Source organism: Rhinolophus sinicus, chromosome X (genome assembly GCF_036562045.2).
Source record: "Rhinolophus sinicus isolate RSC01 chromosome X, ASM3656204v1, whole genome shotgun sequence".
In the NCBI taxonomy this organism is placed as follows: domain Eukaryota; kingdom Metazoa; phylum Chordata; class Mammalia; order Chiroptera; family Rhinolophidae; genus Rhinolophus; species Rhinolophus sinicus.
The window spans coordinates 73036809-73063388 of record NC_133768.1 but is presented as its reverse complement, the minus strand read 5'-3'; the positions used below and the strand labels follow the sequence as shown (position 1 = coordinate 73063388).

At 42.1% G+C, this 26580-nt stretch overlaps 1 protein-coding gene across 2 annotated transcripts in view; it reads left to right on the top strand.

Annotated features, from left to right (window-relative positions):
* Window positions 1-17374, top strand: part of MORC4 (MORC family CW-type zinc finger 4) — a 74108-nt gene extending 56734 nt beyond the window's left edge. For both annotated transcript variants that reach the window (XM_074323477.1, XM_074323475.1), the window contains 6 exons: window positions 3453-3521; window positions 3929-3980; window positions 5356-5528; window positions 14940-15633; window positions 15924-16207; window positions 16518-17374. In XM_074323477.1, coding sequence (XP_074179578.1) covers window positions 3453-3521; window positions 3929-3980; window positions 5356-5528; window positions 14940-15633; window positions 15924-16207; window positions 16518-16671 — 1426 coding nt within the window. In that variant the 3' untranslated portion in view covers window positions 16672-17374. The remainder of the gene's footprint in view (window positions 1-3452; window positions 3522-3928; window positions 3981-5355; window positions 5529-14939; window positions 15634-15923; window positions 16208-16517) is intronic.
* Window positions 17375-26580: the final 9206 nt, after the last annotated feature.

The window sequence follows — 26580 nt, the reverse complement described above, 5'->3', positions numbered from 1 at the left end:
GAGATTTTTCACTTTCTTTCTGAGCTATCTTGTTGCCTTGGTTATTCATGGCGATTACTGGTTTACTATTTCTCTTCCTAGACATCTACAGGAGTGACTTCTGCAACAGGTTGATAGAAACCAGTCTTTCTTTTGTTTTCCAGTACTTGTTGGTAGAATGTTTTATTATTTCTCCAACTGCAACTTATTTTTCTTCTCCCACACGGTAGTGCTGTTTTCTCTGCACTATTCCTGCTTCTCACACAATGGGGGATTCCTGGGAGACGGGCTTCTCCTCTGTTAATAGTTCATCTAGGTCACAGGGCGCAGTGTCCCTGTGGGTATGGAGAGCTTTTGATGTTCCAAAGCTCTTCCAGCTCCTGATTCAGAGCCCGTATGTTTCAGCAGTTCTGTTTACTCCTGCAGGGATCCGCCCAGATAGGTGGGGTCAGGGGCGGGTGAGCTGTGAGAGGTGGCCCAGAGCAATGGCGGCGACCACCACCACAGCCGGTCCTGCTTCCACAGCTCTCTCCCTTTGCTGGAACTAGTTGGGCTGTGAATTTGTGTTTGTGGGCCACAGTTCTCAAATATAGCAAATTTTCTGTTGTTTTGATCTGACACTGCTACTGTTTCGCTTCTAGCACCGGGCAGGTGGGGGCGGGCGAGCTCTGGGAGGGAGGGAGGCGGCTAGTCTCAGTGCCTAAGGCTCCGTTCTCTGCTCGGCAGTGCGGGCTTAAACCACCGTTTTCAGCCTTTTTCCCTCAGTCTTTTCTCCGAGGTCTCTGCCGTGAGCGTTGGGTTCAGCCGTGTTATATGCTGTCCCCTCAGCCCTGTGGAGCCCTGGCGGAGCCCTAGCAGTCCGAGCTCTTCCCTCTCCCGCCGCTGCGGTAGTTCCGGGAAGCAGCGAGCTCGGCGCACTGAGCAAGGTCTGCGTCCTGCGCCCGCGCGGCTCTGTCTCCGCGCACTTGTCCCTTCCCTCCTCCCCCCGCTCTCGCGAATCTCCCACCTGTAGGTGATTTCAGTCGGTGGGGGCCCTCTTCGTCTTGCCTGTCTGCTGTGCAGGGAGTCCTTTGTGGAGTTTTTGTTGTTCGATTCGTTGTAAATTCCAGGGGAGCTTTACAGAGGCTCACCTCACGCCGCCATTTTTCCGGAAGATCCCATTATTCTTATATTGCTCTTTCTGATGGAGTCAGAAAGTTCTAATAGAGTTCTTTCATTTCTTTTAAGTCTCAAGTCTCTTTCTTCTTCCATCTGTGTAATTTCCAGGTTTCTATCTTCGATGTCACTGATTCTTTCCTCCATCTGGTCAACTCTATTACCTAAGCTGGCTATTTCATTCTTCATTTCTTCTACTGAGTTCTTAATCTCCAGAAATTCTATTTTGTACTTTTTTAAAATTTCAATCTCTTTGGTAAAATCATCCTTTTGTTGTTTGTGTTTCTGAGTTCATTAAACTGCCAGTGTGTGTTTTCTTGCATCTCACTGAGATTTTTCAGAACTCCCATCTTGAATTTTCTGTCATTTAAGTCACATATTTCCATGTCTTTAAGTTCATTTTCTGGAGACTTTTCACTTTCTTTCTGAGCTGCCTTGTTACCTTGGTTATTCATGGCAGTTAGTGAATGATTTCTCTTCCTAGGCATCTACAGGAGTGGGTTCTACACCAGGTTTATAGGAACAGGTCTTTCTTTTGTTTTCCAGTAGGTGTTGGTAGAATGTTTTTTATTTTCTCTCTGACTGCAGCCTTTTATTTTCACTCACACTGTAGTGTTATATTTTCTATGCACTGTTCCAATTTCTCACACTGTGGGGGGATTCCCTGAAAGGTGGGTTTCTCCTCTATGAGTAGGTTGCCTGGGTCTCAGGGCACCACCTCCGTTGGGGGAAGTGGAGAGCTTCTGAAGTTCCGAAGCTTTTTCTGCACCTGATTCAGTGACTGTGTGTTTCAGCGGCTCTGTTTGCCCCTTTAGGGATCCGCTCAGATAGGTCATCATGTGGAGACGGGGTGGGGTGAGTTGTGAGAGGTGGCCCAGAGCAATGGCGGCGACCACCAGCACAGCACATTCTGCTCCCACAGCTCCCTCCCCTTCACCAGAACTAGTTGGGTTGCGAGTCCTTGGCTGAGGGCCACAGTTCTAAGAACTGTAAATATTCTGTTCATTTGATCTGACACTGCTACTGTTCCGCTTCTAGCACTGGGAGGGTGGGGGTTTGGCGCGCTCTGGGAGGGTAGGGAGGGGGCGGCTAGGCTTTGAGCCTAAGGCTTCCATCCTCTTCTCAGCAGTGAGGGCTTAAACTGCTGTTTTCACCCTTCTTCCCTCAGTCTTTGCTCCGAGGTCTCTGCCATGAGCATTTGGTTCAGCTGTGTTATATGCTGATCCCTCAGGCAGGACTGTGGGCCATAAGCGGAGCCCTAGCAGTCCGAGTTCTTCCCTCTCCTTCAGCTGCGGTAGCGCAGGAGTGCAGGGAGCTCGGAGCTCCGGTCTGCTCCTGTGCGGCCGGCGTCTCCGCACTTCCTGCTTCCCTCCTTCCCCACTCGCCCAATTTGCTCACCTTTAGATGATTTCAGTTGCATGTCTCTTAGTCTTGCCTTTCTGCTGTGCAGGGAGTCCTTTGAAGAATTGTGGTTGTTCAGTTTGTTGGAAATTCCAGGGCGGATTTCAAGAGGCTCACCTCACGTCGCCATTTCTATGACCACTGTCAGATATCTCCTATCAGTTTACACTTCGTCCAGGAGACATTGCCTTCCAGGATACTATGCCCCCTTATAAAATGGGTATAGCATAGTGTTTCCAATTATTACTCATTTTTATTTGTTTGTAGGATTACTTTTGACCATTCACTATATTTTCAAGAACTGCTTTCAGTTTTTATTCTTCTAAAATTGTCTTCTTGTGCTTTACATATAGCAAATATTTTCATTTATAGAATTCTCCTTTTTTTTTTTTCTTTGTTAGTCTGTGTTCTGTTCTTTTTATGAAGTAAATTCCTAGTCCCTTATTGCGGCCTCTGATTTTCTTCAGCTGTCATCACCTAGTTTAGGGATTCTCATGCTTCTATATGGCACCTTGGGAATTACTTTCTAGTAAATGAGAAGCAAAAGACCTAGATTCTAGTCTCAGCAATAATCTCTTTGTGTGGAACCTTAAGCAAGTCTCTCTTGTGCTTGAACTTCACCGTATAATCATAGAGATTATGCTTCATGCTGTCCGCCATCATAGGAATTTTGTAGCTGTCAAGTACTTTGAATGGCTTGGGAGAAAGGTGATACGGCACCAAAAATAATTAGATGATGGTATGCCTTGAAATACGGATTGGTAAATGTTAACCTGCTCACAGGTTTTGTGATGTGGGTGGAATCTGACTCTGTAATGTTATAGGGTTGTTAACCTGCCATAGTTGGGTGGAAAGTAAAGGGTAAAAGTGAAGGGCATATTTTGTTTCCAAAAGATAATGTCTTCTCTGCACTGCAGGAGGTGCTCTGTTCCAGAAGAACAAGAACTCATTGATGAAGACCAGTACTTGAGCAAAGCTAAGAAACAGTTGAGTATACCTAAGGTGGTGTTCTATATCATACAGTAGAGGAGCCTGACTCTTCTAATAGGATAGGGGAGTTTTGAGAAGAGAGATGATTTTTTTTCCTTTGGGGTTTTCAGTGATTTGCCTCCTCCCCTTGCTGTTCCACCAGTTCTTTATTCTTCTAATTATCTCCTAAGTGTGTCAACTAGTGCTTGACTTTAGTCTCTCCCTTCCTGCCCCTCTCTCTTTTGACGAAGCGTGTGACATCTCTCTTTGGTAGCTGAGTTCAGGAAGGCACCCTTGTTGCTCAATGAGGCCCACATTATTTCTAATTTGGAAGAAACATTATAACATAAATCTACAATTGGTAATCCATTTCAGACTGAGAAATTTCATAAGTGAACTAAATAGCACTTTTATCTTCTCCTAGAGATCAAACTGTTGAGAAGAAGAAGGTGCCAATGGAAAATGAGGACCACCAGGTGAGAAACAGTCCACCCTCTTCCTTTTCTCACACAGAATTTTCCGCAACAGAGGCCATAGGTTGAAGGAAGCAGCAATCTTGAAAGCTGCATAGAAATAACGAACCATTTCTTCTGGTGGTCTTTTTTTTCATTGAATCTTTTGATTTTGCTTTGATCTGCTGTTACTGATGTTCAGATCACCAAAAATAGAAGAGCCAAATCATTAATTTCCCAGACTTGGATTCAGTACTGATGCTGGACAGTGTGAATGTCACCTTCAGTGTCACAGAATTTTCAGACTTCTGTTCCATCCTCATACAGGCTGCTCCTGTTGAGTGTCTGGTTTTCCTCAGTCTCCTTTCTTCCAGGATTCAGGGGTGATTCTTCCTCCTTCCTTTTGGGAAGAAGGGGTGGTTCTTTGTGCCCCTACCCCATCCCTGCTTTCAGGCTGGCTGGCTTTATAAAGACTCTGCTGTTTTGAATTTTCAGGAGCACTGTCTCTCGGACATGGTTGCCCAGCTCCGGACGCTGAAGGGTGCAATAAGGTTGGCCGTCCTGTCAGGGACACTCCTTTCCCGACAGCCACCATAGCACCCATATATCTTCCCCCCCCCACCCAACCCTGTCTTTCTGCATGATTTTCCTGTTGACCCTCTTTCCCAGAGATATCTGCTAGTCGCATGTTAGATTCACCTTCCACCCACTCAGTCAGGGTTGGTCAGACTGGTGAGGATAGAGGCAATTTAATATTAATTTTTCTGACAGTCTACCGAGACCCACATATATGAATATTCAGGTTTCGTGCCCTAATGTCTTGGCTTAATGGTCTGATGTAGAGACTGGGAGATTTCCTGGGACTGCCCTGTCCTCATTCAGTTTGCCTCCCCTTTATATTCCTTCACCTTCATCATTCATACTGTTTTCATAAGCTGGCTCTCCCACAAGATCCCAGATGCATGTGTCTGTGTGTTATGAATAAATGTTAACGTCTTGCATGCATTTCTCCAAAACTAGCACCAATACATGCTGCAATGCTTTTTCCTCCGCCCTACCCGCATCACAGATCTTAGAGGAGTGAAAACCCAGCCTTAAACTGGGTCACAAGAGAGAATTAGACACTGACTAGGGGACCTGGGTCATGCTGTGGGTGGGATGACTCTAGGAGCCAATAAGTGAGTTGGGGAGGTCTGTTGGCAACCAGCTGATAAGGTTATAAGTGAACGTGCCTGGGTTCAGTGTTCTAGTGTACATTACCGTGTGCTATTTGTTTTGTGTAGGAAACAGTTTCTTTTTATTTGGCCAAGTGTTCTTTCCTAGCATCAAAAGGATTGACTCATCCTCTGGTGTTTAGTTTGAAATTGGGATTTTTACAAGTCATTTCTTTTTTTGCTAGGTATTCACTAATCCACTGAAGATTCCTGCTATTCAAGGTATGGATGAATTGAATAATAAAACAATTGGATATGAGGAAATTGATAGCCCTAGCCAGCTTCCATCTGTTGGAGAAGAAAGCAGAACACCTCTTCAACTTAAGTCTCTGGATTCCAGCGTTTTTCAGTTTTCCAGGTGGGTAGAAAACATAGTCTGTCTTTAATAGTAAGTCTCAGGCTCCATTTTCCTGCAAATGTAAGTTGGTATGGTTCTCATGTTGATGTTATTCCTAAGGCCTAACATGGAATTCAGAAAGAGAAACACCATTTGAGATTAATAGAGTTATGTGTCGCATGTATCCCCAGGTTTTTCAACATTACAGCTACTATGTCAAGTCTGTCCTTTTTTTTTATAATTTTTTTGAGTTGATCATCTGACCAATGCTCTTTTATGTATTCACATTATGCTGTGTAATGAAATAATGGACATGAAAGCTCTGAGAAGAATAATGTGCTGTGCAAATACAAGGTGAAGTTACATAGATAAGCATTGTTTCTCTCCTTAAGTTTAGGAATACTGAAGTCCCCTGGGGCCCCATAGGCCTAGCACACGTTGGCAACATACAAAAATAACTATTCTGTGTGCCATTAAGTAAGCCTTCTAGTTCAGTCTCCTAGAGTAAATTATTAGTATAAGTTTAGTTTTGGGCTTTACTTGTTCATCTTCTAGCTTCTCATCAACAGAAAAGAACATACTTTTTCTTTTTCTTAAATATATGGAGTATTGGAAGCACTGAAAGATACGATTGCCCCTGTACTGCCTGCCATGAGACTGGAACTCAGGATCCTTAATTAAGACTTGCTTTCTCCTCTCTGTTATGCTTCTTTCTTCTGACAAAGCCAAGCCATAGGGCAGGTAGAGTTGCTCTCTAAAAGTAGAAACTTATATACTTATCAGTAATGTGACTGATACATAGTGGGTTGTGAACTTTTCATTGACCCTCTTCAGTTTGGATATCTTCTTAACATATTGTAGGATGCAAGCAATGGAATACGTAATAGGGTAAAAATGACTCCTGTTTTCCCCCCCAATATTACTGATTTTTGTCCTTGTTTCTTGCTTCTTAGGTGGGTCTTTTCAGCTTCTCATCTAGACAAACATCTCTACATTTGTGCAAGTCCCCTATTCAGTGATTCTTCCACAATTAAGCCCTGTAGATATTGGAAAAACCCCATGACCCCCCTGAACATGAACAAAAAGTCTCAAGAGGAAGTAAGCTATTAGGAACAAAACTAACAAAACTCTAAAAGAATTAAATGAGAATTTGTATGAAAGCATCTAGAGGTACTCATTAACTAATGATTGAATTTGAGTCATATTGAAGGAGCAATTTTTAAGATTGAACTGTGCAACAAGGAGGTAAGAAATACAGTCTAGTCAGTCTCATGGGCTTGAGCCTAATTCTACTCTGTGCCCATCTACAGTTTTCCAACTCCCTTTGTACGTTGGTAGGGATGTACAGTAAAGTGCTGTATGTTTTTGAAGTACAGTGCTACCTTTCTACCTCAGTCTCTGAGTTAGACATATATCAGAATTGCCACTGGAGCATCAAGGTGTCATTGCTCTTGAATGCTACACGTTCCCTGCTGTGACCACTTGCCCTTTTTCTTCACAGTTTCTTTTATTCTTTGTACTGGTTTTTGGTAACCTGAAGGCAATTACAAATGCTAACCTATGTGTGTGGGTGTATTTTATGAGTGCAGTAAAGCAGTACATCCATTGGGTGGCATACTTCATCAGTCTTTATTGAGATTTCTGTGTGAGCTCATGGAACTGCTGTACCCAGCGTTGGGTTTTGGCTATGACAGACCGGTAAAGCATTTTGATTGTTCATGTGTAGTTTTAATTTGAGAATAATACTCTTTCATGCGAAAGAGATATGTGATAGTTGATGTTACTGCTGATATCATGTTTTATGTAAGGTCAGTAAATGATGATTATGTCATTTCAAGCTACACATATAGGGCAATTCTGAGTGATTGGAAAGAGTCTGCCTTTTCGTAAGGGAAAATGATGGTGTTCAAGAGTTCAGTGAAATACACAGGGTTTCCTGATAAAAACAGTGTTAATAGAATAATACATTTAGTTAAGAGTTACAAAGGTCTCCCTTGTTATTATTAAAACCTGAAGCTGATAAGGGTCCTTGGATCATGTAGTACATCTCTCTAACTCTAGATAAAATAAAGCCTACACGATCCAAGAGAAGTTTTAAAATTTTTGTGGGGTAGGTTATATGACCTAGTAAGGCTTCCCGAGGTGTCATTGGAAACAGCTTTGTGAGTCTCACAAATCTAGCAAGGGGAGGAGAGCACCTGCAATAAAGAAGAGGTTCAGCCAGTATGAAATAGGCATAACCTTTTAGGGAAAGACAGCTTATTTACGTTAAAGGAAATCATCCTTTTCTGTTTACTCATTCTATATATATTTGAGTGCTTACTGTATGAAAAGCAGTGTTCTAAGGCAGTGATGGAATCAAAGATGAAGGAGCTGTTGGTAATCAAAGTTTTATATGTGAGTATCCCCAGTGCATGCTAGGTTTCCTATGAGTAGTACAAACTAAGGTCTAAAGTAGCCATAAGCATATGGACAAAGGCGAGAATTAGTGGCTGTAATTTATTTAGATATTTAGAGAGCCTTTGAGTAAGCTGTATGTCAAAGGCTACTTTGTTCATGTTTAAGAGGATAACCAAAAAAAAAATCCAAATTATACTGTAACTGTGGAAGGAAAGAAGAAACATCTATGTTTAAAGGAATATTTGAAACAACAAACATGAGGTAGAAAAGAGCAATTTTTAAAATGAATAAGTCGATTCAGGGGCCAGTATTAACATTTTAAAATATGATCTTTGAAAGAGACTTTCAGAATGGAGAAATGAGAAGTGCAGTGGGCATTTTCACCAATAAATAATCATTTAACTGGAAAAAATTATTAAAAACAAAAAAAACAATCATTCTGAGTTCCTGGAAATTGTCCTAGGAGCATACAGCAAATGGAGAAACATTTATTCAAAAAAATCTATTAAATCTCAGCATATAGACTGCTCTGATCCTCCTCCAAGCTGTATTTTATGAAAACTACGCAGCAAGCTCTAATCCAGGTGGGTGTGGCCAAGAAGTTGGGGGTGCCTTCTAACCCTAGCTCCTAGTCTGGAGCTGTGGTTTCACCTGGGAGGGGCAGGCCTCCAACATTTCTCATCTCTCCATGTTCTGTCTTGCAGAAGCTCTATTCCAGGCAGACCCAAGAAGGACTGGGTCTCTCTTCTCCCAGCCAGCTTTCTCTTTCTTCATGCAGCCCCCACACATGGCGAAAACACTCACTTAGGGACAGCATGCTGACAATCCTGGGCCCCTATTGCTCCAGCCCCAGCTTTCTTATGGGGCAGGGGTTCATCCCAGAAGGAGGAAGCTAGAAACCATCCTGGCACCTATTCATAAAAAATAAGATTTTACTCTGGGAGAAGTTGGCCACTGTTCCTGCCCCTATCTCTTGCACAGTGGTTCTACTTAGGGAGAGAGGCAGGCTTTAAAAAAGAAAAAAGATGAAGAACTCCTTATCTCTACCTGAGAGAACTGACTTTATGTGGAACAGATCATGGAATATTCTATTCCTAATGGCATCGTAAAAAATAATGGAAATCTTGGTGGAGAACAATTAAGAGGCCACTCATAGCTCCACAATACAAGTTTACAACAAGCAAAATGGCCAAGTAATCGGATATTTGGTAACAGAGAGAAAACCAAGGACAAAGATAGTCAAGAAGATCTCTGGGATCACGGTCAACCCTGGGGGTTAGGAAGGTTGTGCATAAACACAAGGCTGCACCCCCTCTGGAGAAATCACACTAGGATATAAGGTGGACTTGAAAGCAGTCCCCAAGCCTCACACAGATCAAACAACAAAGGGCAGGTGCCTCAATGGCACTAGGGGCTTAAGTACAACTGCTAACCAACCACTGGCTGAACAATAAGCTGCACTGACCCAGGGGCATGTCCTAGTAAACAAGGCTTAAAAATAAAATTACACATATCCTTGGTGGTCTGAAAGACTGTGCATACTCAAGGCTGTGCCCTCTCAAAAGTGGCTGGAGAGGGAAAATCCACTACCTCGCTAAATGTCGGGCAGACACATAACTTCCTTGAACTGTGATAGCAGCCTTTAAGCCACACATACATCCATTGGTAAAGGGTAAAAATCTTATCTAGCTGACAGGGCATAAGCCCAACCTTTGGCCAATAAATGGCTTATGCTGACCCAGGAGTGACTTCTAGGTTGCCAGGTAAACCATAAAAAGCAAGAAAAATGTGAGGAGGAACATCAGAGGCTGCATTCTGCAGGAGAAATATTAGGCTGGTGCAAAAGTAATTGTGGTTTTTGCAATTGTTTTCAACCTTTTAAACAGCAATAACTTTTGTACCAACCTATAGATTTCATGGGGTCAATTCAGCCAAGTCACTAAATAAACAACCAAGCAATCTCAACCCTTCAGGGAAGTGGGATCAGTGTCCAGAATTGCTGTACTATATTATCCAAAGTATCCAACTGTCAACAAAAATTATGAGACATGCAAAGAAACAGGAAAGTGTGACTTGTACATAGAGACAAAAAACAAACAACAAACAAAAACCTCAGGCAATTGAAACTGCTCTTGAAGAGACTCAGATGTTGGATTTAGTAGACAAAGACTTCAAAACAGCCATTATAAATATGTTCAAAAGACAAAAGGACATCATGTCTCATCAAGTGGGGAATATCAGTAAAGGGACAAAATTATTTTTAAAAAGAACCAGATGGAAATTCTGGAGGTGAAAAATGCAGTAAATAACATGAAAATTTCACTAAAAGGATTCAACAATACATTAAAGTTGGCTGAAGAAAGAATCAACAAACTTGGAGATATATCAGTTATAGATCATGCTAAGAACAGAGAGAAAAAAGAATGAAAAAAATGAACAGAGCCTCAGAGAAATGTGGGATACCATTAAGTGCACCAACATATGCGAAATAGGAGTACAAAAAAAGAAGAGAGGGAGTGGGGAAATGGAGTAGAAAAATATTCAAAGAAATAGTGCCTGAAAACTCACAGATTTGATTAAAAAAAAGTTAATCTACACATCCAAGAAGCTCACCAAACTCAGAATAGGATAAATGCAAAGAGAGTCACAGCCAGACATAGCATAGAGAAAATATTGAAAGGCAGAGAGAAAATCTCGAAGGCAGAAAGAGAAAAAAAATCATATGCAAGAGAACCCTAATAAGAATAATAGCTGACTTCTTTTCAGTAACAATGGAGACTAGAAGGCAGTGTGATGACATATTCAAAGTACTGGAAGAAAGACTGTCAACCAAGAATCTTAAATCCAGTAAAACTGTCTTCAGAAAATGAAGGTGAAATAAATGCATTCCCAGATAAATAAAAGCAGATGAAATTTGTTTCTGGCAAGACTGCCCTATAAGAAATACAGAAGGGAGTTTTTTAGGCTGAAAGCAACTGATACTGGGTAGTAATTCAAATTCACATGACAAACAGAGTGAGTGCTGGCAGTGGTAACTGTAATTAATTATAAAAGATATTGCAATGGCATATTTTGCCTCTTCCTATTCTTAACTGATTTAAAAGAGAATGGACTCTGGGTGGTGAACACACAGTGCAATATATGATGATGTATTATAAAAATGTACACTTGAAACCTACATAATTTTACTAACCAATGTCACCCCCAGTAAATTTAATAAAAAAGAATAATTGCATAAAACTATGTATGTATATTTGTATATAATTTCATATATGTATACAATTTTATCATTGGGTTCATCTGAAGATGTAAAATGTTTGACAGTCACAGCACCAAAGGAGGTGCGTTGTAGCAAATAACACCAGATGGTAACTCAGATCTACAGTTAGAAATGAAGAAAATTAAAAATGGAAAAATAAGGTTCACTCAGCTTTCTCAAAAGACATAACATTGTAGAAGGTAATAATTATATAAATGTGTTGTTAGATTTATAAATGTTAAACTAGAAAATGTCCATATAACATGAAAAAAGGAACAGTTGAAGAAGAAACAAAGAAAGCATGACATAGGAAACAAAGCTAGATAGCAAGTGTAAATTCTGTCCTATCAATAATAACATTAAATGTGACTAGATTAAACACTCCAATCAAAATACAGAGATTATCAGGTTGGATTTTTTTAAATGTTCTAATATACTGTCTATGGGAAACATGCTTTAGATTCAAAGATACAAATAGGTTGAAAATAAAAGGATGGAAAAGTAAATATACCATGCAAACAACAACCATAGGAGCTTGAGTGGTTATATATACTAATATCAGACAAAAGTCACTTTAAAAAAAAGTACTACTAAATATAAAGAGGGATATGTCGTAATGATAAAGTCTTGCAGGAAGATATAAAAATTATACCTATGTATGGACAGAGCCCCCAAAATGCACCAAGCAAAAGCAGGCAGAATTGAATGGAAAAACAGACAGTTTCACAATAATAGTTGGAGACGTCAGTGCCCCATTTTCGATAATGGGTAGAAAATCAACAAGGAAATAGAAGAGTTGAAGAATACTATAAACCAACTATAAGCCAACTGAACCTGACAGATGTACAGAATACTTCACCCCGAAGCAGCATAATATATATTCCTCTCAAGTGCACTTGGAATATTCTCCAGGATAGAACCTATATTAGACTATAAAACAAGCCTCACAAAATTCAAAAGGATTGATATAGTACAAAGGATGTTCTCCAACCATAATGGAATTAAATTAGAAATCAACAACAGAAAATTGGGGAAATTCACAAATATGTGGAAATTAAATAACACACTCCAAAACAACAAATGAATAAAAGAAGAAATTACATGGGAAATTAGAAAATGTCTTGGAAGATGAAAATGAAAAGAAAATATACCAGAACCTAAGGGATGAAGCTGAAGAAGTACTTAGAGGGAAAATTATATTTGTTAATGATTATATTAAAATTGAAGAAAGATCTCAGAGTAAGAACCTAAGCTCCCACCTTAAGAAACTACAAAAACAGAGCAAGTTAAACCTAAATCAAGCAGAAAGAAGGAAATAAAGATCAGAATGGAAATGAAATAGAGAGTAGAAAAACAACAGAGAAGATCAGTGAAATCAAAAGTTGGCTCTTTGAAAAGAACAACAGAAGTTAAAAACAGTTCCATTTACAGTTGCTTGAAAAATAAAATATTTAGGAATACATATAACAAAAGTGCAAGCAAGCAACACTGTGTACTAAAAACTACAAAATATTGTTGAAAGAGATTTAAGAATACCTACCGAAATAAATAAATGGAAAGGCATTTCATATGTGTGGGTCAGAAGATTGAATGCTGTTGAGGTCCTCCCCCAAATTGAGCTACAGATTCAATGCAATCCCTGTTAAAATATCAGCTGGCTTCTCTGCAGACGAACAATGGAGGAATATAACAAAAATAAGAAAGAAAATGAGTAGAAACTATGTAGTTGGAAAAGAATTCCTGGTATGTAAACTCTAAGTAAATCTTTATTAAATGAGCGAATATGGATCTGGAATAAGAATCGATTCCTAGAGGAAAGAACCAGGCCTTTACTTAGAAAACTAGTAAGTATTTATAGAACCAATAAAGAAAATCCACTTATTTTTCTCTCATTCACATGATAGTTTCATTTTGATTGGCTCTTACTGTGAAAGGTTTCTTTCCCCTCATCCCTAAGCACAGTTAGCTAAGATCCCTTCCGTCAAGGAGCTCATACTTGAGTTTGGAACCTGTGAGACACAGGTACGCACACTTGCACGCACAGACACACATGGTGGAAAGTGATAACATATTATAAGTGAAGGCTAAAGTGCTATAGTAATTAAGAAGTACCATTTCAGTTAGACGTGGGAGCAATAAATAAAGATTTCAAATAGGGGAGTAGTGTAATTAGAGCAATGCCTTAGGAAGGTTAACTTGGCTGTGGGAGATCAGATGTGAGAGAACGGAGACTGGAGGAAGAAGCCACTGCAGTAGTCCAGGAGGGGTCATGAGAGCTTGAACTTGAGTATTGATGGTGGTAGAACTATATAAAATTACGGAGAGTTTAGTGGTGTCATAGCACAAATAGGAAACAGGAGAGGCAGATAGGTTTGAAGGTGAAAAATGAAAGGTGAGTTTTATACATACTGAGTGTGATACCAGTGGGGCTTCCATGAAGAAACGTGTGACTGGTGGTTGGAAATTCAGTACTGGAGATCAGGGCTGGGGGAATGATTTGGAAGTTACTCCCCCAGAGGTGATAGCCAAAAGGTTGCATGAAATTACCAATGAAAAAGACATGTAGGGAGAGAAGAGAATTAAGGACAGAACCCTTAGAGGTGGGACAATGAACAGAAGGCAGATCATTTGACATCCATTGCTTTTCGTAAAACTTTGTTGTTGCTGTCTAGTATCCTTTACCGTTTCTTTATGCTCAAACTGGTTTACTGTCTTCCTCAGTACCACAGTTAAAGGGTCCATCTACGGTGGCCCTTACATGTGTTTAAAGATGGGTACGTTTGATTTTACATAGCCCTTAAGTCCTTTTGCTTTCCCCCTAAGGCTGACACAAGATCTGTTTAGATGGCGACCAGTTTTATTTCCAGGTGAACACTAGTTTTGAAGAATATTCAGGGCATTATAAGAAGCTAAGGTTTGAGATATCTTACAGATGTTCTCAGAAATTGCAGAGGAATGCGGTCAGCCTTGAAATACTGTTGTGTTGTCCAATTACAAGCCTCTTTCCCATTGAAAATTTGAAAGATGATTTTTACCTTGAAATTTCTTGGTTTTCTGCGGAGACGGCAGAATAGTTATAAGGGTTAAAATGGGTCCGGTCCTGCCGCATGATACAAAATTGCCTATGGATTTCACTGGTGCCCGTTGTTTTGTTTGTTCCTTCAACCTTTAGTGCGTATAGCAACCAGAAATGGAAGGTGATTGAGGTCATGGTCCTGGGCTTTCCTGAAAAACTGAAGGCGTGCCTGTTTACCCCAACAGAGGGGAGTGCTTTTGCCAAAAGGGTGAAATGACTTGAATTGCCTCTTTCGGTTTCTTTGTTTATTACCAGGGCCCTGTGTTTTAATTAACTTTTATAAGTGAATAATAGACAATAGCTACAATCCTGTTGGCTGGCAAATAGTATGGTGTTCATTGCAATATAAAAAAAAATGTGCATAAGTCTGCATTTCAGAAACTTCTATGTCAGGCTGATTTCAATCTTATTTTCAGAGTTCTTACCAAGGTCAACCTGGTCCTGTTTTATACAGATGCTGATTCTTCATACCTTTTAGTTTCATCTCTCTCTTAAGACCAATTGCTATCTCAGGAAATTGCATAAGTGAAGGGGTTGGAGTTTGGGGGTAAAGTTGTATTGTGAACCTGAAATGAGCTGTGGATAACAGCTAGAGTAAGTTTTAATATGGGGAATTTGAAGAGGGGCTCCTTAGGATAAGAATACACTTAGCCTATATTTTGGCAGCTTAAAATGTAATTTCCTCTTCTTCTTACAGTAAGTACAAATGGATCCTAGGTGAGGAACCTGTGGAGAAACGAAGAAGGCTCCAGAATGAGATGACAACACCTCCTCTAGATTACTCCATGCCTGGGTCTTCTTACAGGAGGGTAGAGGCAGCTGTTGCTTACCCAGAAGGGGAAAACAGCCACGAGAAGTCCAGTTCTGAGAGAAGCACACCACCATACCTTTCCCCAGAATACCCAGAAGCAAGCAAGAATACCAGTCAAAGTAGGGAGGTTTCAGTTCTGTTTTCAGGAGCCCAAGACCAACACCAGGGGTCCCTGCTCCCTGAAGAATTAGATCAGATGCCAAGATTGGTAGCAGAAGAATCTAACAGAGACAGCAGAAACATAAACAAGGAAGAAGTAAACAAGGGACCTTTTGTAGCAGTTGTTGGTGTTGCAAAAGGTGTTCGAGATTCAGGAGCTCCCATTCAGCTGATCCCTTTTAACCGAGAGGAGCTTGCTGAGAGAAGAAAAGCAGTTGAATCCTGGAACCCAGTGCCTTATTCTTCTGCGGCCGCTGCTACAACCCCTGCTGCAGCCACTGGGGGGAAAGGAAGAGGCTATGAGGAGAGCGGAGGTCATAATACGCCAAAGATGAAGAACCAGAGAGAGCTGGAAGAGCTGAAAAGAACCACAGAAAAATTGGAACGTGTTCTGGCTGAAAGGAATTTATTCCAGCAAAAGGTTAGGGCTGCATCTTACCACTAGGAATAAGAGATCCTTGTAACCAAGGGACCAGGGAGTTGGAGCGCTGATGATTTCCTGTTCTGATGCCTTTAAGCAAAATAAGCCATTGAATCATTCTGTGGTATATCTTGATTGGGTGCACCCTAATGGGTTCCCACCCATATTTTGGGATTGAAAAGGTCCATAAGCAGAGGAATATGTACAGAGGCATCACAGAGTGAAACTAGGGACAGTTTGTGGCACTTGTAGCATGTGGGGTCATGGAATTTCTATTTCTTGGACTGCAGGTGGAGGAGCTGGAACAGGAGAGGAATCACTGGCATTCTGAATTCAAGAAAGTCCAGCATGAATTGGTGACCTACAGTGCCCAGGAGACGGAAGGCTTGTACTGGAGCAAGAAACACATGGGCTATCGCCAAGCTGAATTCCAGATTCTGAAAGCTGAGCTGGAAAGAACCAAAGAGGAAAAGCAAGAACTAAAAGAGAAACTGAAGGAGACAGAGACGCACCTGGAAGTGCTGCAGAAGGCTCAGGTCTCCTACCGGACCCCAGAGGGAGATGACCTAGAAAGGTTAATTCCTAGGGTTTAGTTATCAGCTTGTGAGCGCTAATGGGAAGCATCTGTTAGGACCCCAGTTACTGGTCACTGATAAGGGAGGAAGCCTTAATCAATTCATTGGCCACAAGGATTGAGGAATTACTTCTTAGAGAGCTGCAGCCAGTTTCCCTGTGCTTGGTGGTGGTGTACTTTCTTCTTTCTTTGTAGCTAACGGAAACAATTGTTGAGAAATGTAGGCCCATTTTTGAGGAGCTTCATTTTTGTCTGTTGGCTAATGACTTCATGTCATCTCTTCTCCTGCCCCCCTCACTCCATCATACAGGGCTTTGGCAAAGCTTACGCGGCTGCGTATCCACGTCAGCTATCTCCTTACTTCTGTCCTCCCTCACTTGGAGCTTCGTGAGATCGGGTTTGACTCAGAACAAGTGGATGGGATCCTGTATACGGTGCTGGAGGCAAATCACATACTGGATTGAGCACTAGACTATATACTCTATATGCCCTTCTCTGCCTTTCTCTTCTTTTTCTCCTTTCTTCTCTCCCTCCCCCACTTCTCTCTCATTCTCTCTCTCTCACCTTTATGCCTTATATAGAGAATCTTTGAGTAAATCCTGGCTCTTAACCAGCCTGCTTCTTATTCAGTTTGCTGTGAGAAAGAGGCTAGTTCAGTAGGCTTTCAAGAGTTTCAGGAACAGGAAAGCAATAGTCACCAAACCAGGTGACCTTGAGAGCTTTAACTTTCATGACTTAGATACTTGGTCTATTTTATATCCTTTCTGAAATGGTTTGTATTCATTTAAGTTGAATAAGTCAGCAAATATTGGGTCCAATGTATTAGGCATTTGAGGATAAATTAAGAAGTATAACTCATGGTTTCAGCCACCAAGGATCTAACAATCTAGTTGGAAACACAAGGCACACACCAAGTTAACTGACTTGTGCAAACAGGGAATTTCTGGGGGAGGAAGATCAAGGAATGCATCACAGCAGAAATGGGACCTAAACTAAGGTTTGTTTAAAGAACAAGCATGACCACACTTAACAGTAGTTGTTCCTTAGGTGGTAGAAATATGGTTGATATTTTTTCTTCTTGCTATCTTCCTGCCTTTTTCAAGTTTTCTATAATAAACCTGTTGTTATTCTTATGTTGGAAAAAATAAATTGTTTTTTTTAAAAGAATGAGTAGGCTTGGATTTAGATATCAAACGAGAGAGTGTGTGAAAATGTAAGTTAATTTTATATTTCTAATTTATATTTAGCATTACCTCTGGAAGAATAGAATGAACAAAAGCGTGGAAAAAGCTGGAATGTGAAATACGTGTTTGGTAGAAATAATGGGTTAATGTAAAGGAAACTAAGGTTTATTCGTGACCCATCTGCGCACCTCCCGCTGTAGTGTTTGCATTTTAATAAGGAATTCTTGAAAAAGAAATCTTCAAGGCTCATATCCAAAAGCTATGTATCACCAAACTGGGATTTCAGGTAGTGGGGGAGCTGTTTTAGAGCAGGAAGATGTATTTGATATCCCTCAGAATTCACCACCTACCTACTCTTCAGGATAGTGCAGGTGAGGGGTAGATCTCATATTATCAGAAACAGTAAAACTTACACTCTTGTAAAAGTAGATATTTTGTTTATTCATTGCTTTATTGTGTTTATATAGCACATGCTCCAAAGAGTTCAAGGTCCTATTCAAAAGATGTTGGACAGTGAACACGTGAAAACATAGTGACAGTGAAAAATGTCAAGTAAAGGAGAAATAATAAAAGGGAGGTGGTATCAAGCAATTGCCAAAGGATTAGTTAGTCCAGGAGAATGTTTTGGATGTTCTTTCTGTTTCTCCTCTGCAGAGTTACTTCAGAAGACTCTTCCCAAACTTATTTTACCTCCTTTGAAAGGAGGCCCATCATAGATATTCCAGTGACATTGCAAGGAATGGGGGAGACCAGAACCAGGCTTCACCACTGGAATGGGTACTTAAAGGTGTCCCCTGCCCCCTTCCCTTCACCTCATTGTAGCTCTAGCCTGCCTTGTGATTATTTCTCATGTCAGACATTTGGACTATGATATCGAGGGCCCCAGTTGTCTAAATATTACTCAGAGAAGGGAGGAAACACATCCATCTATTGTCTCAGTAATACTTGTTCTTCAAATGGGGACAGTGAAATGGTGGGGTTTAGCACAGATATGGACAATATGGATGAGAAGGTGGTATAGGGAAAAATTCAGAGTCTTGAAGGTTCAGCGTGTGTGTGTGTGTGTGAGAGAGAGAGAGAGAGAGAGAGAGAGAGAGAGAGAGAGAGAGAGAGAGAGAGAGGTGTGAGTGAACAAGGGGCAGAGTAGGAAGGAGTATAGGCTTTAAAAAGAGAAAGGTGGAAAATTGTAACTCATCTTTACTAGTGCTTATTGTCAGCTCATTTCCGAGTCCCATCCCCATATTGCTTCTTACAGCAAGTTACCTGTGTGCATCCGTTCACTACAGTACTAGAGTTAACCTTTGTTACCTATTTACAATGAAGCCATACCAGATGAGATCCCTTTAACTAATGTTAAATGCCACAGTGGAGAGATTGAAAAGTATCAACCAGCTTTACCAGAGCTCATGATCAAGTGTGGAGGCAAAAGACATTCAGAAGAAAGTGGGCTCTTCCTCCTGGCTATGCTGTTAGCTTAACGTAATCATAATTCTCCTTTCAAATGCCTCTCACATTTGCCCTTTAACTTTCCACTTCCACAATCAACATTTAGGTTGTTATTCCCTCATAGCTTGGTAATTGAAATAGATTCTTAATTGGCCTCCATTGTCTTCTGTTCTCACTACTTCAGTCCATCGTACTGTCACTAAATGGCTTTTAATCTCACCAGGTTGTGTCTCTGCTCAAAGGCTTGGTGATGCTCCCATTGCCCACCGAGTGCAGTACAAATTCCCAACTGACTTCAACGTCGCTCTCTAGATTCAGCTTCCAATATTTCAAACACAATCTGCATCCATCCAAAACAAACTATTAGTTTCTGAACCTTCCTTGAGATTTTTCTCTATCTTTGCTGTTCCATTTCCTCTCCTCAAATGTTCTCTCTTATCATCTTTCCCTTGGCTCAAATGTCAACTTTTTTCCTGAAAATTTCTCTGAATAGCCCAGCCAGACCTGACATTTTCTTTGAGCATGTCAGCTCAAAGTACGTGTCACGTACAAAGCACTTAACCACAAACTTCCTTGTCCTGTCTTTCCTATTAGAAAGCTCCAATTCAAATATTCAGCTGCCTACTTGATATTTGCACTTACATGTTTCACAGGCATTTGAAATAAAACATGTTAAAGATAAACAGTGACACATACCCCAGGACTGTTCCTTCCCTCAATTTTCCTCATTTAAAAAGATGGCACCTCCACCCACCCATTAACAAGAGGTAGAAACATGGAACTCGTTTTTTAAAAAGTTTATTGGGGTGACAATTGTTAGTAAAGTAACAGGTTTCAGGTGTACAATTCTGTAACACACCATCTATGTATCACATTGTGTGTTCAGCACCCAGAGTCAGTTCTCCTTCCATCACCATATATTTGATCCCCTTTACCGTCATCTCCCACCCCTCTCCCCTCTTGTCGTCTGGTAACCACTAAACTATTGTCTGTGTCTATGATTTTTTGTTTCTTCACTTGTCTTGTTCCTTTGTTGTTTTCGGTTTTATATACCACATATCAGGGAACTTATCTTTAATTTTCTTCGCTAGTCCCTCACATACAGTCTGTCAGAAAGTCTGTCAGTTCTACCTCCAAAGTATATTGACTTCACTCACTTCTACTACAGCCACGTTAGTCCAGACCACCATCATCTCCTATAGATAATTGCAACTCCTAACTGGTGTCCTGTCCATGCTTTCATTCTCATTCCCACAACTGTCTCATCATTACAGCCAGAGTGATATTTGAAAAAAATAGAAGTCAGATCACGTGACTCCCTTCTTAAAGCCCTTCAATGGCTTCTCATTGCACTTAGAATAAAATCCATACTCCTTACAATATCCTTCAAGACCCCTGCCTACTTCTCCTTTGGTTCTTGTAACTTCGTCATATCCCACTTTTCCCCTTGCTCACTGGTCTTCCCACTGAAACATGTCAGGCTCTGACTTACGGCAGAGTCTATCCATACTGTTCGCTGTCCTGTAATGCTCGTATCTCTAATCTTGGCATGGCTTGCTATTCCTCATCCTTCAGGTCTTAGTGTAAGTGTCAACTTTCTCAGGCCTTCCTGGCAACCTTTTTTCTCTATCTACCCTATTCTGTCACTAGTTCCTGCTGTGTTGAATTCATAACACTTCTCACAATTTGCAATTATATATTTGGCTGTTTACTTTCATTCAGCAAATATTTATTGAATGCCTACTATATGCTTTGTGATACACAGTGGTGAACACAACACACGTGGTCTCTGTCTGCCTCTTTCACTAATAAGTTACATAAGGGGAAGGGCCAGCCATACCTGTTTTTGCCAGTCACTGTATCCCAGAGCTTATTGTGGGACTTGGTACATAGTAGGTAATCAATAAGTAATGGTCAGTGGTGGAAACTGTGTTTTGTTCAAATTTCCATCTCCCTCAAGACCCTAAAACAGTACCTCATTCATAGAAGGGGTTGGATACATGCAGTGTGAGTGAGGTGGATAATCCCAGATCCTTAGCTCTGAAAATGAAGGACTGAGACAGTAAGAGCTGCAGGTGACGGGGAAAGTCAGTGGGAGCTGGAGTGGCCTAGTGTTTCTCTTTAGCTGATCTTTGATTTGCATAATTAGGCTACCAAAGGACAAGGGAAGTATGGGTGTTCTTGACCTCAGACTTTCTGAATTATCAAAAGGAAACTCCCTAGCATACAATTTTGAAATAGTAAGAATTACAGAATATAATCAGGAGAAGTCTATAGAGACCAGATCATAAGAGTAAAAACTGAAAGGAGAAAAAAACATTTCTGAGCAGTCTTCTGTTCACTTTTTCCAAGAGTAGTGACAGTTTATTTCAAGAGAAGAAAGAGGAGCTATCCATAAGCCAAGAACAGACAGAATAAGCTTCAAGGAAGTAAGTTCCCTGCACAAATTAGGAAGTCAGTACGTGCTTGTTGGATGAGCAAATCGGCATCTAGCAGAGTACTGGGTCAGAGCCGCTGTGGCCCCTGGGAACAGGAAGATTTGCTTGCCCATGTCTAGTGATTGCATATAATCTGGGGGAACAATTAGAGGCTTGATTGTCGGGCTCTGAGTTCCCAAGGGCAATCTCCAGATAGAACGTGTGTCAGCTCTGTACTGTGAATGAAAGCCTCTTTAGTGCAGTGTTAAGAGTGAAGCATGGAGGTATGCTCAGGAAAGCTTCAGGGGGTGAATGCAGGCTAAGTCAAGTGTTCCCCAAAAGAATAACTTGTGCTTGGTGACAAGGGCATTCCTAACTCATGACTTACCTTAGGCAGAAGGGACATTGAGGAACCAGACTTTCTGAATCTAAAGTCAGGGCACATAGTTAATAAACGAGACAATTTGAAAGAACTGACTTAAAAAGTTTTGGGTATATTAAAGCTTTAGTCTCATTAAGTGAGACATACAGCATTCATTTTCTAATGGAAAATCAAATCTGCAGAAGAAATGTGTTTTGTTATGTGTCTCCATCCCCAAGTCCAAAGTTTTCGTGTGAATCACCAGAAATCCCCAACCCACTTCTAGATAAAATCAGTTGAAATATTTTGGGTGCTTTCTACATGCTAAACACATTCCATTCATCTGCCCATTGAGATCTCAGGGGCAGGCAAGATAACTTTAGGTCAGGAAGTTGTTCCCAAAATACCTGATCTTCCAGGTGGGGTATGGAAACTTGTAAGGACTGGAAAGGTGGGGGTGTATGGGGAGAGTTTCCAAGCTGTAGGAATAGTATAAGCAAAGTCATAAGACTGGGTGGAGGGGAATGAATAACACCCAAGAGGGTGTGAGGGATAGTGAATTACTCGATTTGGAGTGTAAGGAACAGAAGGGAGCCAGGGCTTGGGAATGCCAGCAAGAGGGAGGCTACGCTACGCTAACAATGGAGCCGCCCATTAGGCTATGAGTTAGAAGGCGGCTGCTGAAATCTCCCAGTTGTCCCTGAGTTTGGGAAATTAACCCCAGTTTGCAGTTCCCTTGAACTAAACTTTTCTCTAGCAGTGCGACCTGACTGATGATGGTTCTTTTCCACCGCGGATTTTCACAGATCTGGATGAAGGTTAACGAGCCATGATGGCCACCCCTTTCCTCTCCAACTTTTGAAGTCTGCTTTTTCTCTGGGTTCTGTTAATGGAGTCTGATAAATAGAAGCCTATTTAAGGTCTTCAAAGTATTCAGACTTTCAGAAACAATACTGAGAAATTTTGCTTGGGAAAGAATATCCCCTTGCTAATGTAGATTCAGGTCTGTGGTAGAAAATATACTTTGTCATCTGCCCCCATTCCCCAAAGACACACAGATTTTGGTGTGACGTTGACACTATCCTTTAAGTCACCAATATACTTTGAATACAGTTAAGCATTTGTTGAGGACCTTCTATCTGCCACGACCACACTGAGAAGCTGGTATCATCCCCATTTTACAGATGAAGAAACGAAAGTGTAAAGAGTGGAAGTGACTCTTCCAAGGCCACACAGCTAGAGAGTGCAGAGGCAAAACCAAGCCCTTCTCTGACTCCGAAGCCCAGGTTCTTTTCCCACTCCCCATACTGCCTGTCTTGAAAATGGTTAGCCTTGGTTTCTTCCTTTTGATAAGACAATGCGAAAGCCAGCCCACACTAATTGGAATTTCCAAGGAATAAAGTTCCACAATCCCACACAATGTTTAACTGACCTGATGATCAGGAAATTGTTCACTTATGTAATGAATATCCCTTCAAACAACATGGAAATTCATTTCCTCTTGACTGGGTTTTTCACTCAGGGCTGTCACTTGGCAGCTTTCCAGATAATCAAAACGGCCCTCCAGATGCTATTCTTACAGTCCAGGAGGTCTTGGACTTGTTGGCCTCTGCCTGTGAGTGTTCCCACTGGCTCCTTTGCACCACCCCTCCACCTTCATCACCCACCCCCACCCCCAAGAATGCTGAGTTGGGCAAGTCTCGGGGAGTGCGAAAGTGACACTTGAGAACATATTGGTTTATTATTACACTCAGAGGAGTAAAATTAACCACCTGAGCTGCCTCAAATTGCCAAGGGGAAGATGGCACCACCTTTCTCATGTCGTCTGCCTTTTTCTTGGTTTCTACTTCGTCTCCGTTTCTGAAGCTGTTGAATCATTTAGTTGAAGGGTGCATACGTTACTCAAGGAAGTCCCCTGCTGCCCGAAATTCCAGTGGCCATTGTCTCTGAATCAGTGTTCTGTTTTTTAAAAATCATTGAACTCATCTTCGCATTCTGGCTCTTTTTAGGGCCAAAGCAAGAAACTAGTTGAAATCCTGGTGTTGATGGCCAATCTTTGGCTGAATGCGTTTTCTGTCCCATAAAATACACTTGCTTTTTAATGAAGACAGTCAGTGCCTTTAAACCAAGGGGGTAAGGTATTCACAGTATCATCAGGTATCTTTTGTGGGAGATGCTGACCCACCCTTTTGCACCCCATTGGGTAATCCCAGAAATACCTCCTAGTGAAAGGCTGCAAAGAGCATCTCTCTTTGTACCTTTGGTGTGGCTGGCCTTTGTCCTGAGCAACCCACACAGCACTTGGTCAAAATATCACAGACTCCAAAGTGCTATTGGAGAAAAGGAGCTACCACTGAAATGCTGGGCCGCCTGCTACAGACTCGTACTCATTTGGCATCTAGTTCTACATCCCATTGTACTTTCCAATATCTGAAAGCTTGTGAGTTTTCTCAATGTTATCACCACAAGGCCATGTTTTCAAATAGAAAGTTCTTCAAAGCCCTCCTAGGAAGTGACTTATGAAGTGGTAAGGGTGCCATTCTGGAGGAATGGGACTTCATGGATGACAGGAAAGCAGGACCTGATGGTTTGCCCTTGAGTGGTGACTTTCTGCTTTGTCAAGCCCTAAGATGTTCCTGCTTGCCTTGTGGAGAAATGAGGCCCAGAACATGGAATAGTAGGCAAGACTTAACTAGGAATTCCTGAGCTGCAATTCCTAGGAAAGTGGCAGGTTTTGTGTGTGTGTGGCGGGGGGGGGGGGGGGGATGCAGGCAGCGGTGGTCACATTAGCTTCTGTATTGCTGTGCCTGATAACAAACAGCCTGTTAATATTTTATCAGTGATCACATCACAGTGCATAGTAAGCCACCACTTGGGGCAAAAGAGAGATAACCTGCTGGACTTCTTGTTTGAGGCTTTCCCCCTCCTGTTGAGATAACAGAATTTCTCATCAAAGCTAGGAGCCGCTTGCGCAGGGAGACCAGGCTGGGTGAAGGCCAGGCTTCAGCCAGCTGAGGACAAGCACAAGCACTTCCCAGCCTGGGGCCTCCATGTCCCAGAGTGGGCGGCTGGAGGCATGAAAGGATCCCCTGTCTATGGGCCCAGGGCTGAGTGGGAGGGAACACTTAACCCTGCAAGGCCTCATTTGCCTTCCTTTAGCACTGGGCACCTTCTCCCACATCTGTGTTTCTGCTCTAGTCCAGAACCAGAAGGCCCCAGGTTACCCGGATGGGCACTGTCTGCGGCCCCCAGCAATTTCTGGAGACATGCCCCAGAGAAGGGGATGAGGGCGAAGAGGCTGAGCATCAGGGTCACTGTCTCCATTAGAGCCATTTATGGGTCCTGTGGGGCACATTCAGAGGTGTTCTGGGTTAGCTGAGCAGTGTCTCCCTGTCCCCTCCTCAGTATTGCTCTCACCCACCCTATTTCTCAATTTTCCATTGTCTTTCCACTGGAGGAAGCAGTTTCTTTCGATCATCCTTCCCCCAGAAGCTCAAGCAGTGCCAGAGCCTCGTTTTGTATGGATTGGGATTTGAGGCGACTTACACGTATTTTTGAACTAGCCCCCTGACACCCCTATCTTATGGCACTTCCCCCCTCTCACAGGATAAACTATAGTGTGCCTTGGACCACACTTAGGTGTGCATGTCATATCTTCCCTAGATCAGCTGTCAGTTCCTGCAAGGCAAAAACTATCCTGGTTCACCCTCGTAGCCCTCAAAGCCTTTACCACATTTCCTGACACAGACTCAGAGTGCAGTTAGTGTGGGCTGGCTGGCTAGAGAGCTGCTGGAATGGCTGTTTAACTGGTTGGATTAAGGTATCTCTGAAACTTGCCTTTCCACCAGGAAGCCAGTTTCAGCCTCCACCTCCCCATTAATGATGGCATCATAGTGGGTCACTAGGGCCACAAGAAGGAGAAAACATGAGTCACTCTATTATCAGAGGAATGAGGGAGGCAGAAACATCTACTTGTGCAAGGTTCATAGCCGTGAGGCTGGAGCATGAACCCAATGGCCTTCACCATCCCTTTGCTCTATGGCTAATCTAAATTACTTTATGATGGAAGGCAATGGAACCCTGTTTAACATGGACCCAGACTCAAGGAAATTTCTAGGAAATTGTCTAGATCAAGGTTTTTCTTGCTCAATGAGCCACAGGGAAAACCAGTCAAAGGCTTTTCTTGATCAGCCAGTTGCTCTTTGTCAAGTCTACCCCGGTTTTTCTAGTTGAGGTTGAACTTCTAACCCCTTCCATAGATTCTTCCCAGATTAAAAGGAAGGAGGACCTCCCAGGCCATCCTCATCCTAAAATGAAGGGAAGCTCTGTGCCCTGTTTCCCTCAAAGGCCCTTAGAGTCCAGTAGCAGATGGGAAAGGAGGGCTGCAGGAATCTGAAGAGCAACAGGCACTCTTACACCTTCTGAGCAGAATCACAGACCTATATTGCTGTGGGAAGGATTTCCAAGCTTATTCAGACTCTGACACTCTGATTTCAGGAAACTTACCTCTCTGAGCCTCCGTTTTGTTTCCTGTAAAAGACCCATTCCGTTGGGGTATTTGGAGCACACAATGAAATTGGTAGATCTGAAAGTGCTTTGGTTGCCAGGTGGTGGATCGTTGAATCCCATACCAGACTGCTGCCCACTCAGCAGAGCAGAGTCAGCAAGGCAGCCCCATCTTCCAACCTCCAGTGCCCCCCCTCCCATCAAGGGTACTTGGGTTCCTGGTGCCAGACCAGAGACGTGGTCTCTTATTAAACTTCTGTTCAGAGAGCCCTCTCTCTGCACCCTTATTCCTGCCTGCTGCCATTCTTTCCAAATGGGCTTGGATGCCGGGGTCCTAGCCTCTGCACCAAAGAAGGCTCACTTTGGGAGGGCAATGGCAGTAGTGCCTGTTGTAACAGGCTCCTGTGTGCTGGGGCCCACTAGGTCCGGGGACTGGGTAAGCCGACTCTTGTAGGGCTC